The sequence below is a fragment of the Pseudophryne corroboree genome, chromosome 3 (assembly GCF_028390025.1).
Source record: "Pseudophryne corroboree isolate aPseCor3 chromosome 3, aPseCor3.hap2, whole genome shotgun sequence".
Classification (NCBI taxonomy): Eukaryota; Metazoa; Chordata; class Amphibia; order Anura; family Myobatrachidae; genus Pseudophryne; species Pseudophryne corroboree.
The window spans coordinates 153,497,368-153,510,207 of record NC_086446.1 but is presented as its reverse complement, the minus strand read 5'-3'; the positions used below and the strand labels follow the sequence as shown (position 1 = coordinate 153,510,207).

Sequence of the window (12,840 nt, the reverse complement as noted above, 5' to 3'; positions counted from 1 at the left end):
TCGAATTCCAATCTGTACCCCTGAGATACTACCTGTAGGATCCAGGGGTCCACTTGCGAGTGAGCCCACTGCGCGCTGAAACTCTTGAGACGACCCCCCACCGCACCTGAGTCCGCTTGTAAGGCCCCAGCGTCATGCTGAGGACTTGGAAGAAGCGGTGGAGGGCTTCTGTTCCTGGGAAGGGGCTGCCTGCTGCAGTCTTTTTTCCTTTCCTCTACCCCTGGGCAGATATGACTGGCCTTTTGCCCGCTTGCCCTTATGGGGACGAAAGGACTGAGGCTGAAAAGACGGTGTCTTTTTCTGCTGAGAGGTGACTTGGGGTAAAAAGGTGGATTTTCCAGCTGTTGCCGTGGCCACCAGGTCCGATAGACCTACCCCAAATAACTCCTCCCCTTTATACGGCAATACTTCCATGTGCCGTTTGGAATCCGCATCACCTGACCACTGTCGTGTCCATAAACATCTTCTGGCAGAAATGGACATCGCACTTACTCTTGATGCCAGAGTGCAAATATCCCTCTGTGCATCTCGCATATATAGAAATGCATCCTTTAAATGCTCTATAGTCAATAAAATACTGTCCCTGTCAAGGGTATCAATAATAAGAATTTACTTACCGATAATTCTATTTCTCGGAGTCCGTAGTGGATGCTGGGGTTCCTGAAAGGACCATGGGGAATAGCGGCTCCGCAGGAGACAGGGCACAAAAGTAAAGCTTTTACAGGTCAGGTGGTGTGTACTGGCTCCTCCCCCTATGACCCTCCTCCAGACTCCAGTTAGGTACTGTGCCCGGACGAGCGTACACAATAAGGGAGGATTTTGAATCCCGGGTAAGACTCATACCAGCCACACCAATCACACCGTACAACTTGTGATCTAAACCCAGTTAACAGTATGATAACAGAGGAGCCTCTGAAAGATGGCTTCCTAAACAATAACCCGAATTAGTTAACAATAACTATGTACAAGTATTGCAGATAATCCGCACTTGGGATGGGCGCCCAGCATCCACTACGGACTCCGAGAAATAGAATTATCGGTAAGTAAATTCTTATTTTCTCTATCGTCCTAAGTGGATGCTGGGGTTCCTGAAAGGACCATGGGGATTATACCAAAGCTCCCAAACGGGTGGGAGAGTGCGGATGACTCTGCAGCACCGAATGAGAGAACTCCAGGTCCTCCTTTGCCAGGGTATCAAATTTGTAAAAATTTACAAACGTGTTCTCCCCTGACCACGTAGCTGCTCGGCAGAGTTGTAATGCCGAGACCCCTCGGGCAGCCGCCCAAGATGAGCCCACCTTCCTTGCGGAATGGGCCTTAACAGATTTAGGCTGTGGCAGGCCTGCCACAGAATGTACAAGTTGAATTTTGTTACAAATCCAACGAGCAATCGACTGCTTAGAAGCAGGTGCACCCAACTTGTTGGGTGCATACAGTATAAACAGCGAGTCAGATTTTCTGACTCCAGCCGTCCTTTAAATGTATATTTTTAAGGCTCTGACAACGTCCAACAACTTGGAGTCCTTCAAGTCGTCTGTAGCCGCAGGCACTACAATAGGCTGGTTCAGGTGAAACGCTGATACCACCTTAGGGAGAAAATGCGGACGCGTCCGCAGCTCTGCCCTATGTCGAATGGAAAATTAAATAAGGGCTTTTATAAAACAAAGCCGCCAGTTCAGATACTCTCCCGGCCGAAGCCAGGGCCAGTAACATAGTCACTTTCCATGTGAGATATTTCAAATCCACATTCTTTAGTGGTTCAAACCAATTGGATTTGAGGAAATCTAAAACTACATTTAGATCCCACGGTGCCACCTTAGGCACCACAGGAGGCTGTATATGCAGTACTCCTTTGATAAAAATCTGGACCTCAGGGACTGAGGCCAATTCTTTTTGGAAGAATATTGATAGGGCCGAAATTTTGAACCTTAATAGATCCCAATTTGAGACCCATAGACAATCCTGATTGCAGGAAATGTAGGAAAACGACCCAGTTGAAATTCCTCCATCGGAGCACTCCGCTGCTCGCACCACGCAACATATTTTCGCCAAATACGGCGATAATGCTTCGCGGTGACTTCCTTCCTTGCCTTTATCAAGGTAGGAATGACTTCTTCTGGAATGCCTTTTCCTTTTAGGATCTGGCATTCAAACGCCATGCCGTCAAACGCAGCCGCGGTAAGTCTTGAAAAAGACAAGGACCCTGCTGAAGCAGGTCCCTTCTCAGAAGTAGAGGCCACGGATCGTCCGTGACCATCTCTTGAAGTTCCGGGTACCAAGTCCTTCTTGGCCAATCCGGAGCCACTAGTCTTACTCCTCTTTGCCGTATAATCCTCAATACCTTTGGTATGAGAGGCAGAGGAGGAAACACATATACCGACTGGTACACCCAAGGTGTTACCAGCGCGTCCACAGCTATTGCCTGCGGATCTCTTGACCTGGCGCAATACCTGTCCAGTGTTTTGTTGAGGCGAGACGCCATCATGTCCACCATTGGTTTTACCCAACGGTTTAATAGCATGTGGAAAACTTCTGGATGAAGTCCCCACTCTCCCGGGTGAAGGTCGTGTCTGCTGAGGAAGTCTGCTTCCCAGTTGTCCACGCCCGGGATGAATACTGCTGACAGTGCTATCACGTGATTCTCCGCCCAGCGAAGGATCCTGGCAGCTTCTGCCATTGCCCTCCTGCTTCTTGTGCCGCCCTGTCTGTTTACATGGGCGACTGCCGTGATGTTGTCCGACTGGATCAACACCGGTCTTCCTTGAAGCAGAGGTTCCGCCTGGCTTAGAGCATTGTAGATTGCTCTTAGTTCCAGAATGCTTATGTGAAGAGACTTTTTCAGGCTCGACCACACTCCCTGGAAATTTCTTCCCTGTGTGACTGCTCCCCAGCCTCTCAGGCTGGCATCCGTGGTCACCAGGATCCAATCCTGCATGCCGAATCTGCGGCCCTCCAATAGATGAGCCTCCTGCAACCACCACAGAAGGGATACCCTTGTCCTCGGCGACAGGGTTATCCGCAGGTGCATCTGAAGATGCGACCCTGACCATTTGTCCAACAGATCCCTTTGCATGGAATCTGCCGAAAGGGATTGCTTCGTAAGAAGCTACCATTTTTTCCCAGGACTCTTGTGCATTGATGTACAGACACCTTTCCTGGTTTTAGGAGGTTCCTGACCAGGTCAGATAACTCCTTGGCTTTTTCTTCGGGAAGAAAAACCTTTTTCTGAACTGTGTCCAGAATCATCCCCAGGAACAGCAGACGAGTTGTCGGCATTAATTGGGATTTTGGAATATTCAGAATCCATCCGTGCTGCTTTAGCACCTCTTGAGATAGTGCTAAACCCATCTCTAGCTGTTCTCTGGACCTTGTCCTTATTAGGAGATCGTCCAAGTATGGGATAATTAATACGCCTTTTCTTCGAAGAAGAAATATTATCTCGGCCATTACCTTTGTAAAGACCCGAGGTGCCGTGGACAAACCAAACGGCAGCGTCTGAAACTGATAGTGACAGTTTTGTACAACGAACCTGAGGTACCCCTGGTGTGAGGGGTAATTGGAACGTGGAGATACGCATCCTTGATGTCCAAGGATACCATAAAGTCCCCTTCTTCCAGGTTCGCTATCACTGCTCTGAGTGACTCCATCTTGAACTTGAACTTCTTTATGTACAGGTTCAAGGACTTCAGATTTAGAATAGGCCTTACCGAGCCATCCGGCTTCGGTACCACAAAAAGAGTGGAATAATACCCCTTCCCTTGTTGTAGAAGAGGTACCTTGACTATCACCTGCTGAGAATACAGCTTGTGAATGGCTTCCAAAACCGTCTCCCTTTCTGAGGGGGACGTTGGTAAAGCAGACTTCAGGAAACGGCGAGGTGGCTCTGTCTCTAATTTCAACCTGTACCCCTGAGATATTATCTGCAGGATCCAGGGATTTACCTGCGAGTGAGCCCACTGCGCGCTGTAATTCTTGAGACGACCGCCTACCGCCCCCGAGTCCGCTTGCGAAGCCCCAGCGTCATGCTGAGGCTTTTGTAGAAGCCGGGGAGGGCTTCTGTTCCTGGGAAGGAGCTGCCTGTTGCTGTCTCTTCCCTCGTCCTCTGCCTCGTGGCAGATATGAATAGCCCTTTGCTCTCTTATTTTTAAAGGAACGAAAGGGCTGCGGTTGAAAGGTCGGTGCCTTTTTCTGTTGGGGAGTGACTTGAGGTAGAAAGGTGGATTTCCCGGCCGTAGCCGTGGCCACCAAATCCGATAGACCGACCCCAAATAACTCCTCTACGCATCGCCTGTCCACTGTCGTGTCCATAAAGCTCTTCTGGCCGAAATGGACATAGCACTTACCCGTGATGCCAGTGTGCAGATATCTCTCTGTGCATCACGCATATAAAGAAATGCATCCTTTATTTGTTCTAACGACAGTAAAATATTGTCCCTGTCCAGGGTATCAATATTTTCGATCAGGGACTCTGACCAAACTACCCCAGCACTGCACATCCAGGCAGTCGCAATAGCTGGTCGTAGTATAACACCTGCATGTGTGTATATACCTTTTTGGATATTTTCCATCCTCCTATCTGATGGATCTTTAAGTGCGGCCGTCTCAGGAGAGGGTAACGCCACTTGTTTTGATAAGCGTGTTAGCGCTTTGTCCACCCTAGGAGGTGTTTCCCAGCGCTCCCTAACCTCTGGCGGGAAAGGGTATAAAGCCAATAACTTCTTTGAAATTAGCAGTTTTTTATCGGGGCACCCCACGCTTCATCACACACGTCATTTAATTCTTCTGATTCGGTAAAAACTACTGGTAGTTTTTTCACACCCCACATAATACCCTGTTTAGTGGTACCTGTAGTATCAGCTAAATGTAACATCTCCTTTATTGCCAAAATCATATAACGTGTGGCCCTACTGGAAAATACGGTTGATTCGTCACCTTCACCACCGGAATCAGTGCCTGTGTCTGGGTCTGTGTCGACCGACTGAGGCAAGGGGCGTTTTACAGCCCCTGACGGTGTTTGAGGCGCCTGGACAGGCACTAATTGAGTGTCCGGCCGCCTCATGTCGGCAAACGACTGCTTAAGCGAGTTGACGCTATCCCGTAATTCCACAAATAAAGGCATCCATTCTGGTGTCGACCCCCTAGGAGGTGACATCCTCATATTTGGCAATTGCTCCGCCTCCACACCAATAACGTCCTCATACATGTCGACACACACGTACCGACACACAGCAGACACACAGGGAATGCTCTATACGAAGACAGGACCCACTAGCCCTTTGGGGAGACAGAGGGAGAGTCTGCCAGCACACACCAAAAAGCGCTATATATGACAGGGATAGCCTTATGATTAAGTGCTCCCTTATAGCTGCTTTTATATTAATATATTGCCATTTATTTTGCCCCCCCTCTCTGTTATACCCTGTTTCTGTAGTGCAGTGCAGGGGAGAGACCTGGGAGCCTTCCTGACCAGCGGAGCTGTGACAGAAAATGGCGCCGTGTGCTGAGGAGATAGGCCCCGCCCCTTTTTCGGCGGGCTCGTCTCCCGCTATTTAGTACATTCAGGCAGGGGTAAATATCTCCATATAGCCTCTGGGGCTATATGTGAGGTATTTTTAGCCTTTTTAAAGGTTTTCATTTGCCTCCCAGGGCGCCCCCCCCCCCAGCGCCCTGCACCCTCAGTGACTGCCGTGTGAAGTGTGCTGAGAGGAAAATGGCGCACAGCTGCAGTGCTGTGCGCTACCTTAAGAAGACTGCAGGAGTCTTCAGCCGCCGATTCTGGACCTCTTCTTGCTTCAGCATCTGTGAGGGGGCCGGCGGCGTGGCTCCGGTGACCATCCAGGCTGTACCTGTGATCGTCCCTCTGGAGCTTCATGTCCAGTAGCCAAGAAGCCAATCCATCCTGCACGCAGGTGAGTTCACTTCTTCTCCCCTCTGTCCCTCGTTGCAGTGATCCTGTTGCCAGCAGGAATCACTGTAAAATAAAAAACCTAAGCTAAACTCTCTAAGCAGCTCTTTATGAGAGCCACCTAGAATTGCACCCTTCTCGGCCGGGCACAAAAATCTAACTGGAGTCTGGAGGAGGGTCATAGGGGGAGGAGCCAGTACACACCACCTGACCTGTAAAAGCTTTACTTTTGTGCCCTGTCTCCTGCGGAGCCGCTATTCCCCATGGTCCTTTCAGGAACCCCAGCATCCACTTAGGACGATAGAGAAATTTTCAGTCAGGGAAACCGACCAAGCCACCCCAGCACTGCACATCCAGGCTGAGGCGATCGCTGGTCGCAGTATAACACCAGTATGTGTGTATATACTTTTTAGGATATTTTCCAGCCTCCTATCAGCTGGTTCCTTGAGGGCGGCCGTATCTGGAGACGGTAACGCCACTTGTTTTGATAAGCGTGTGAATGCCTTATCCACCCTAGGGGGTGTTTCCCAACGCGCCCTAACTTCTGGCGGGAAAGGGTATAACGCCAATAATTTCTTAGATATTAGCAATTTTTAATTCATCTGATTCAGGAAAAACTACAGGTAGTTTTTTCACACCCCACATAATACCCTTTTTTGTGGTACTTGTAGTATCAGAAATATGCAACACCTCCTTCATTGCCCTTATCATGTAACGTGTGGCCCTACTGGAAAATACGTCTGTTTCTTCACCGTCGACACTGGAGTCAGTGTCCGTGTCTGTGTCGACCGACTGAGGTAATGGCCGTTTTAAAGCCCCTGACGGTGTTTGAGACGCCTGGACAGGTACTAATTGGTTTGCCGGCCGTCTCATGTCGTCAACCGACCTTGCAGCGTGTTGACATTATCACGTAATTCCATAAATAAGCCATCCATTCCGGTGTCGACTCCCTAGGGGGTGACCTCACCATTACAGGCAATTTCTCCGCCTCCACACCAACATCGTCCTCATACATGTCGACACACACGTACCGACACACAGCACACACACAGGGAATGCTCTGATAGAGGACAGGACCCCACTAGCCCTTTGGGGAGACAGAGGGAGAGTTTGCCAGCACACACCAAAACGCTATAATTATACAGGGACAACCTTATAATAAGTGGTTTCCCTTATAGCATCTTAATATATTAGAATATCGCCACACAAAATGCCCCCCCTCTCTGTTTTAACCCTGTTTCTGTAGTGCAGTGCAGGGGAGAGCCTGGGAGCCTTCCTAGCAGCGGAGCTGTGTAGGAAAATGGCGCTGTGTGCTGAGGAGAATAGGCCCCGCCCACTTTCCGGCGGGCTCTTCTCCCGGTTTTTCTGACAACCTGGCAGGGGTTAAATACATCCATATAGCCTCAGGGGCTATATGTGATGTATTTTTAGCCAGCATAGGTACTTTCATTGCTGCCCAGGGCGCCCCCCCCAGCGCCCTGCACCCTCAGTGACCGTTGGTGTGAAGTGTGCTGAGAGCAATGGCGCACAGCTGCCGTGCTGTGCGCTACCTTAAGAAGACTGGGAAGTCTTCAGCCGCCGATTTCTGGACCTCTTCTCTCTTCAGCATCTGCAAGGGGGTCGGCGGCGCGGCTCCGGTGACCCATCCAGGCTGTACCTGTGATCGTCCCTCTGGAGCTAGTGTCCAGTAGCCTAAGAAGCCAATCCATCCTGCACGCAGGTGAGTTCACTTCTTCTCCCCTAAGTCCCACGTTGCAGTGAGCCTGTTGCCTGCAGGACTCACTGAAAATAAAAAACCTAACAAAAACTTTTACTCTAAGCAGCTCTTTAGGAGAGCCACCTAGATTGCACCCTTCTCGGCCGGGCACAAAAACCTAACTGAGGCTTGGAGGAGGGTCATAGGGGGAGGAGCCAGTGCACACCACCTGATCCTAAAGCTTTTACTTTTGTGCCCTGTCTCCTGCGGAGCCGCTATTCCCCATGGTCCTTACGGAGTCCCCAGCATCCACTTAGGACGTCAGAGAATATATATATATATATATATATATATATATATATATATATATATATATATATATATATATAATTATTATCCTGACAATAGTGGAAACACTGAAACGTTGTGTTCATTAAGAGTGCTACATCCATGGGGTATGTGGAAGTTGTTTTGTGCGGGAACTAGCAGCTGTTATTATTGGAGTGCTGGACCATTGGGGATATATATGTATCTTTTATTTTTATTTTTTTATACACACTTTTGTAGGATAGTTCCAGCTGCTGTCAACACACCCAAATGTCTTTGCAACGGATAGTATTCATGTGACCGGTGGTCAGGAGACCGACGGTCACATGACCTCCACCGATATCCCGCCCCCTCACTATCCTGAGAGTCGGCATGCCGACCAACAGGGACTATTTCCACTTGTGGGTGTCCTCGACACCCATAGAGTGGGAATAGAACCCGTGGCGACCGCAGGTCGCCACCGAGCCTGCAAGGGGCTTGCTGCACTCGCCCCTCCCCGTCGTATGCTGCCGGGATCCCGGCGTCAGTATGCTGACCGGCGGTCAGACATACTATACCCCTTTGCAACATAGCTTCTACATTGCTTGGCCCCCACTTCCACCAATTATAAGTTGCTATCAACTTGTGTGATCAGGGTGATCCCAAGCCCCATTCAACACCTAGGCAGATGTATTAAGCCTGGATAAGTGATAAAGCAGTGATAAGTGGAAGCTGATAACGCACCAGCCAATCAGCTCCTGTCAAATTACATATAGGAGCTGATTGGCTGGCGCATTACCACCTTGCACTTATCACTGCTTTATCACTTCTCCAGGCTTAATACATCTGCCCCTGTGTCCCTAGTGGAATCAGCAAATGAAGGTCACAGTACTGTTTATTATACAGGATTTTATACAACACATGAAAGATGTTGGAGAGACATCCAATAAAGCAAACACAGTGAGAATATACTTACTCCTTTATTGCCGACTACATAACCTTTTCTTTTGACAAATCTGACTTTGCTGGTTTTGTTTTTCGGAGGCATCTCTATGTGTTCATTGGATCCTCACGGCTAAAAAAAGAATATTTCAATTATTGACAAATTATTTATATTATTTTAAAACACAGCTTGTGCGTCAACAGTATTCAAGCTAGGCTGTATTAAAAGGCAAAATGCTCCCTGTCCTTTAGTAGCGCCCTGCCCTGTGCCTTCTCCGTATGTGGGCCGCAGTGTCCCATGGGTGGGAAAAAATAAGAATTTACTCACCGGTAAGTCTGTTTCTCGTAGTCCGTAGTGGATGCTGGGAACTCCGTAAGGACCATGGGGAATAGCGGGCTCCGAAGGAGGCTGGGCACTCTAGAAAGATCTTAGACTACCTGGTGTGCACTGGCTCCTCCCACTATGACCCTCCTCCAAGCCTCAGTTAGGTACTGTGCCCGGACGAGCGTACACAATAAGGAAGGATTTTGAATCCCGGGTAAGACTCATACCAGCCACACCAATCACACCGAACAACTCGTGATATGAAACACAGTTAACAGTATGAAACGATAGAGCCTCTCAACAGATGGCTCAACAATAACCCGATTTAGTTAACAATAACTATGTACAAGTATTGCAGATAGACCGCACTTGGGATGGGCGCCCAGCATCCACTACGGACTACGAGAAACAGAATTACCGGTGAGTAAATTCTTATTTTCTCTAACGTCCTAGTGGATGCTGGGAACTCCGTAAGGACCATGGGGATTATACCAAAGCTCCCAAACGGGCGGGAGAGTGCGGATGACTCTGCAGCACCGAATGAGAGAACTCCAGGTCCTCCTCAGCCAGGGTATCAAATTTATAGAATTTTGCAAACGTGTTTGCCCCTGACCAAGTAGCTGCTCGGCAAAGTTGTAAAGCCGAGACCCCTCGGGCAGCCGCCCAAGATGAGCCCACCTTCCTTGTGGAATGGGCATTGACAGATTTAGGCTGTGGCAGGCCTGCCACAGTATGTGCAAGCTGAATTGTACTACAAATCCAACGAGCAATAGTCTGCTTAGAAGCAGGAGCACCCAGCTTGTTGGGTGCATATAGGATAAACAGCGAGTCAGATTTTCTGACTCCAGCCGTCCTGGAAACATATTTTCAGGGCCCTGACAACGTCTAGCAACTTGGAGTCCTCCAAATCCTTAGTAGCCGCAGGCACCACAATAGGCTGGTTCAGGTGAAACGCTGACACCACCTTAGGGGGAAACTGGGGACGAGTCCTCAATTCTGCCCTATAAATATGAAAAATCAGATAAGGGCTTTTACATGATAAAGCCGCCAATTCTGACACTCGCCTGGCTGATGCCAGGGCCAATAACATGACCACTTTCCACGTGAGATATTTCAGATCCACGGTTTTTAGTGGCTCAAACCAATGTGATTTCAAGAAATTCAACATCACGTTGAGATCCCACGGTGCCACAGGAGGCACAAATGGGGGCTGAATATGCAGCACTCCCTTCACAAATGTCTGAACTTCAGGTACTGAAGCTAGTTCCTTTTGAAAGAAAATCGACAGAGCCGAGATCTGTACTTTAATGGAGCCTAGTTTTAGGCCCATATTCACTCCTGCTTGCAGGAAATGCAGAAATCGACCCAGTTGAAATTCCTCTGTTGGGGCCTTTTTGGCCTCGCACCATGCAACATATTTCCGCCATATGCGGTGATAATGTTTTGCCGTAACATCTTTCCTGGCTTTAATAAGCGTAGGAATGACTTCCTCCGGAATGCCCTTTTCCTTCAGGATCCGGCGTTCAACCGCCATGCCGTCAAACGCAGCCGCGGTAAGTCTTGGAACAGACAGGGGCCCTGCTGTAGCAGGTCCTGTCTGAGCGGCAGGGACCAAGGGTCCTCCGAGATCATCTCTTGAAGTTCCGGGTACCACGCTCTTCTTGGCCAATCCGGAACCACGAGAATCGTGTTTACTCCTCGCTTTCTTATTATTCTCAGTACCTTTGGTATGAGAGGTAGAGGAGGGAACACATACACTGACCGGTACACCCACGGTGTCACTAGGGCGTCCACCGCTATCGCCTGAGGGTCTCTTGACCTGGCGCAATACTTCTCTAGTTTTTTGTTTATGCGGGACGCCATCATGTCCACCTGTGGACGACCCCATTGATTTACAATCATTTGGAAGACTTCTGGATGAAGTCCCCACTCTCCCGGGTGGAGGTCGTGCCTGCTGAGAAAGTCTGCTTCCCAGTTGTCCACTCCCGGGATGAACACTGCTGACAGTGCTAGTACATGATTCTCCGCCCATCGGAGAATTTTTGTGGCTTCTGCCATCGCCGTCCTGCTTCTTGTGCCGCCCTGTCGATTCACATGGGCGACTGCCGTGATGTTATCTGACTGGATCAGCACCGGCTGGTGTAGGAGCAGGGATTTTGCTTGACTTAGGGCATTGTAAATGGCCCTTAGTTCCAGAATATTTATGTGAAGGGCAGTCTCCTGACTTGACCATAGTCCCTGGAAATTTCTTCCCTTTGTGACTGCCCCCCAGCCTCGTAGGCTGGCATCCGTGGTCACCAGGACCCAGTCCTGTATGCCGAATCTGCGGCCCTCCAGAAGATGAGCACTGTTCAGCCACCACAGAAGAGACACCCTGGTTCGTGGAGACAGGGTTATTAAACGATGCATCTGAAGATGCGATCCGGACCACTTGTCCAGCAGGTTCCACTGAAAGATTCTGGCATGGAACCTGCCGAATGGAATTGCTTCGTAAGAAGCTACCATCTTTCCCAGGACCCGCGTGCAGTGATGCACCGATACCTGTTTTGGTTTTAGGAGGTCTCTGACTAGAGAAGACAACTCCCTGGCTTTCTCCTCCGGGAGAAACACTTTTTTCTGGGCCGTGTCCAGAATCATTCCCAGGAACATTAGACGTGTCGTGGGGACCAGCTGTGACTTTGGGATATTCAGAATCCAACCGTGCTGGCTCAGCACTTCCTGAGATAGTGCTACTCCCACTAACAACTGTTCCTTGGATCGTGCCTTTATTAGGAGATCGTCCAAGTATGGGATAATTAAAACTCCCTTTTTTCGAAGGAGTATCATCATTTCCGCCATAACCTTGGTAAATACCCTCGGTGCCGTGGAGAGTCCAAACGGCAGCGTCTGGAATTGGTAATGGCAATCCTGTACCACAAATCTGAGGTACTCCTGGTGAGAATTGTAAATGGGGACATGCAGGTAAGCATCCTTGATGTCCAGGGATACCATGTAATCCCCCTCGTCCAGGCTTGCAATAACCGCCCTGAGCGATTCCATCTTGAACTTGAATTTTTTTATGTATGTGTTCAAGGACTTCAAATTTAGAATGGGTCTCACCGAACCGTCCGGTTTCGGTACCACAAATAGTGTGGAATAGTAACCCCGGCCTTGTTGAAGTAGGGGTACCTTGATTATCACCTGCTGGGAATACAGCTTGTGAATTGCCGCTAGCACTGCCTCCCTGTCTGAGGGAGCAATCGGCAAGGCGGATTTTAGGAAACGGCGGGGTGGAGTCGCCTCGAATTCCAGCCTGTATCCCTGAGATACTATTTGAAGGATCCAGGGATCCACCTGTGAGCGAACCCACTGATCGCTGAAATTCCTGAGGCGGGCCCCCACCGTACCTGGCTCCGCTTTTGAAGCCCCACCGTCATGCGGCGGACTTGGAAGAGGAAGCGGGGGAGGACTTTTGTTCCTGGGAACCTGCTGTTTGCTGCAGCCTTTTTCCCCTGCCTCTGCCTCTTGACAGAAAAGACCCTCCTTTTCCCCGCTTGTTTTTCTGGGATCGAAAGGACTGAACCTGATAAAATGGCGCCTTCTTAGGCTGTGAGGGGACATGGGGTAAAAATGCTGACTTCCCAGACGTTGCTGTGGAAACTAGGTCGGAGAGACCATCCCCAAATA

General features: G+C 49.5%; 1 protein-coding gene across 5 annotated transcripts in view; it reads right to left on the bottom strand.

The window, feature by feature from the left end:
- Positions 1-12,840, bottom strand: part of LOC135054976 (centromere protein Q-like) — a 156,965-nt gene that overhangs the window by 135,021 nt on the left and 9,104 nt on the right. For 4 of the 5 annotated variants that reach the window (XM_063958494.1, XM_063958493.1, XM_063958495.1 and 1 more), the window contains exon 2: positions 8,884-8,982. In XM_063958494.1, the coding sequence (XP_063814564.1) occupies positions 8,884-8,955 (72 nt within the window). In that variant the 5' untranslated portion in view covers positions 8,956-8,982. Of the gene's footprint in view, positions 1-8,883; positions 8,983-12,840 lie in introns of those variants that run through there. The other variant, XM_063958498.1, reaches the window with a different exon arrangement.